The sequence below is a fragment of the Apis dorsata genome, unplaced genomic scaffold (assembly GCF_000469605.1).
Source record: "Apis dorsata unplaced genomic scaffold, Apis dorsata 1.3 scaffold_49310, whole genome shotgun sequence".
In the NCBI taxonomy this organism is placed as follows: Eukaryota; Metazoa; Arthropoda; class Insecta; order Hymenoptera; family Apidae; genus Apis; species Apis dorsata.
Window position 1 is genome coordinate 1 of NW_006265269.1, and position 233 is coordinate 233.

Here is a 233-nt window from a genome sequence, read left to right on the forward strand (position 1 = left end):
GCCGAGGGACCCAAGGCTAACGTTGGACCCCAGAGCGGACCATCTGACAGCGTTGGACCCCAAGAAGGTGCCAAGAACGTAGGTGGACCACGTACCGGCCCAGCTGGCCTCGTAGGACCCGCCACCGGCCCATTCACCTCCGTGGGTGCATCCGCTGGTACCTCCACCCTCGTTGGACCATCCCAGGGCGCCGCTAACTTGGTAGGACCCTCCGTGGGAGTCGTATCTTTCTA

At 63.5% G+C, this 233-nt stretch overlaps 1 protein-coding gene across 1 annotated transcript; it reads left to right on the forward strand.

Annotated features, from left to right (window-relative positions):
* Positions 1 to 6: 6 nt before the first annotated feature.
* Positions 7 to 228, forward strand: LOC116186704 (the record flags this gene model as incomplete). Its single annotated transcript, XM_031514878.1, has 1 exon — positions 7 to 228. A coding segment is annotated over one exon (222 nt), but the record flags the coding sequence as incomplete, so codon positions are not given.
* Positions 229 to 233: the final 5 nt, after the last annotated feature.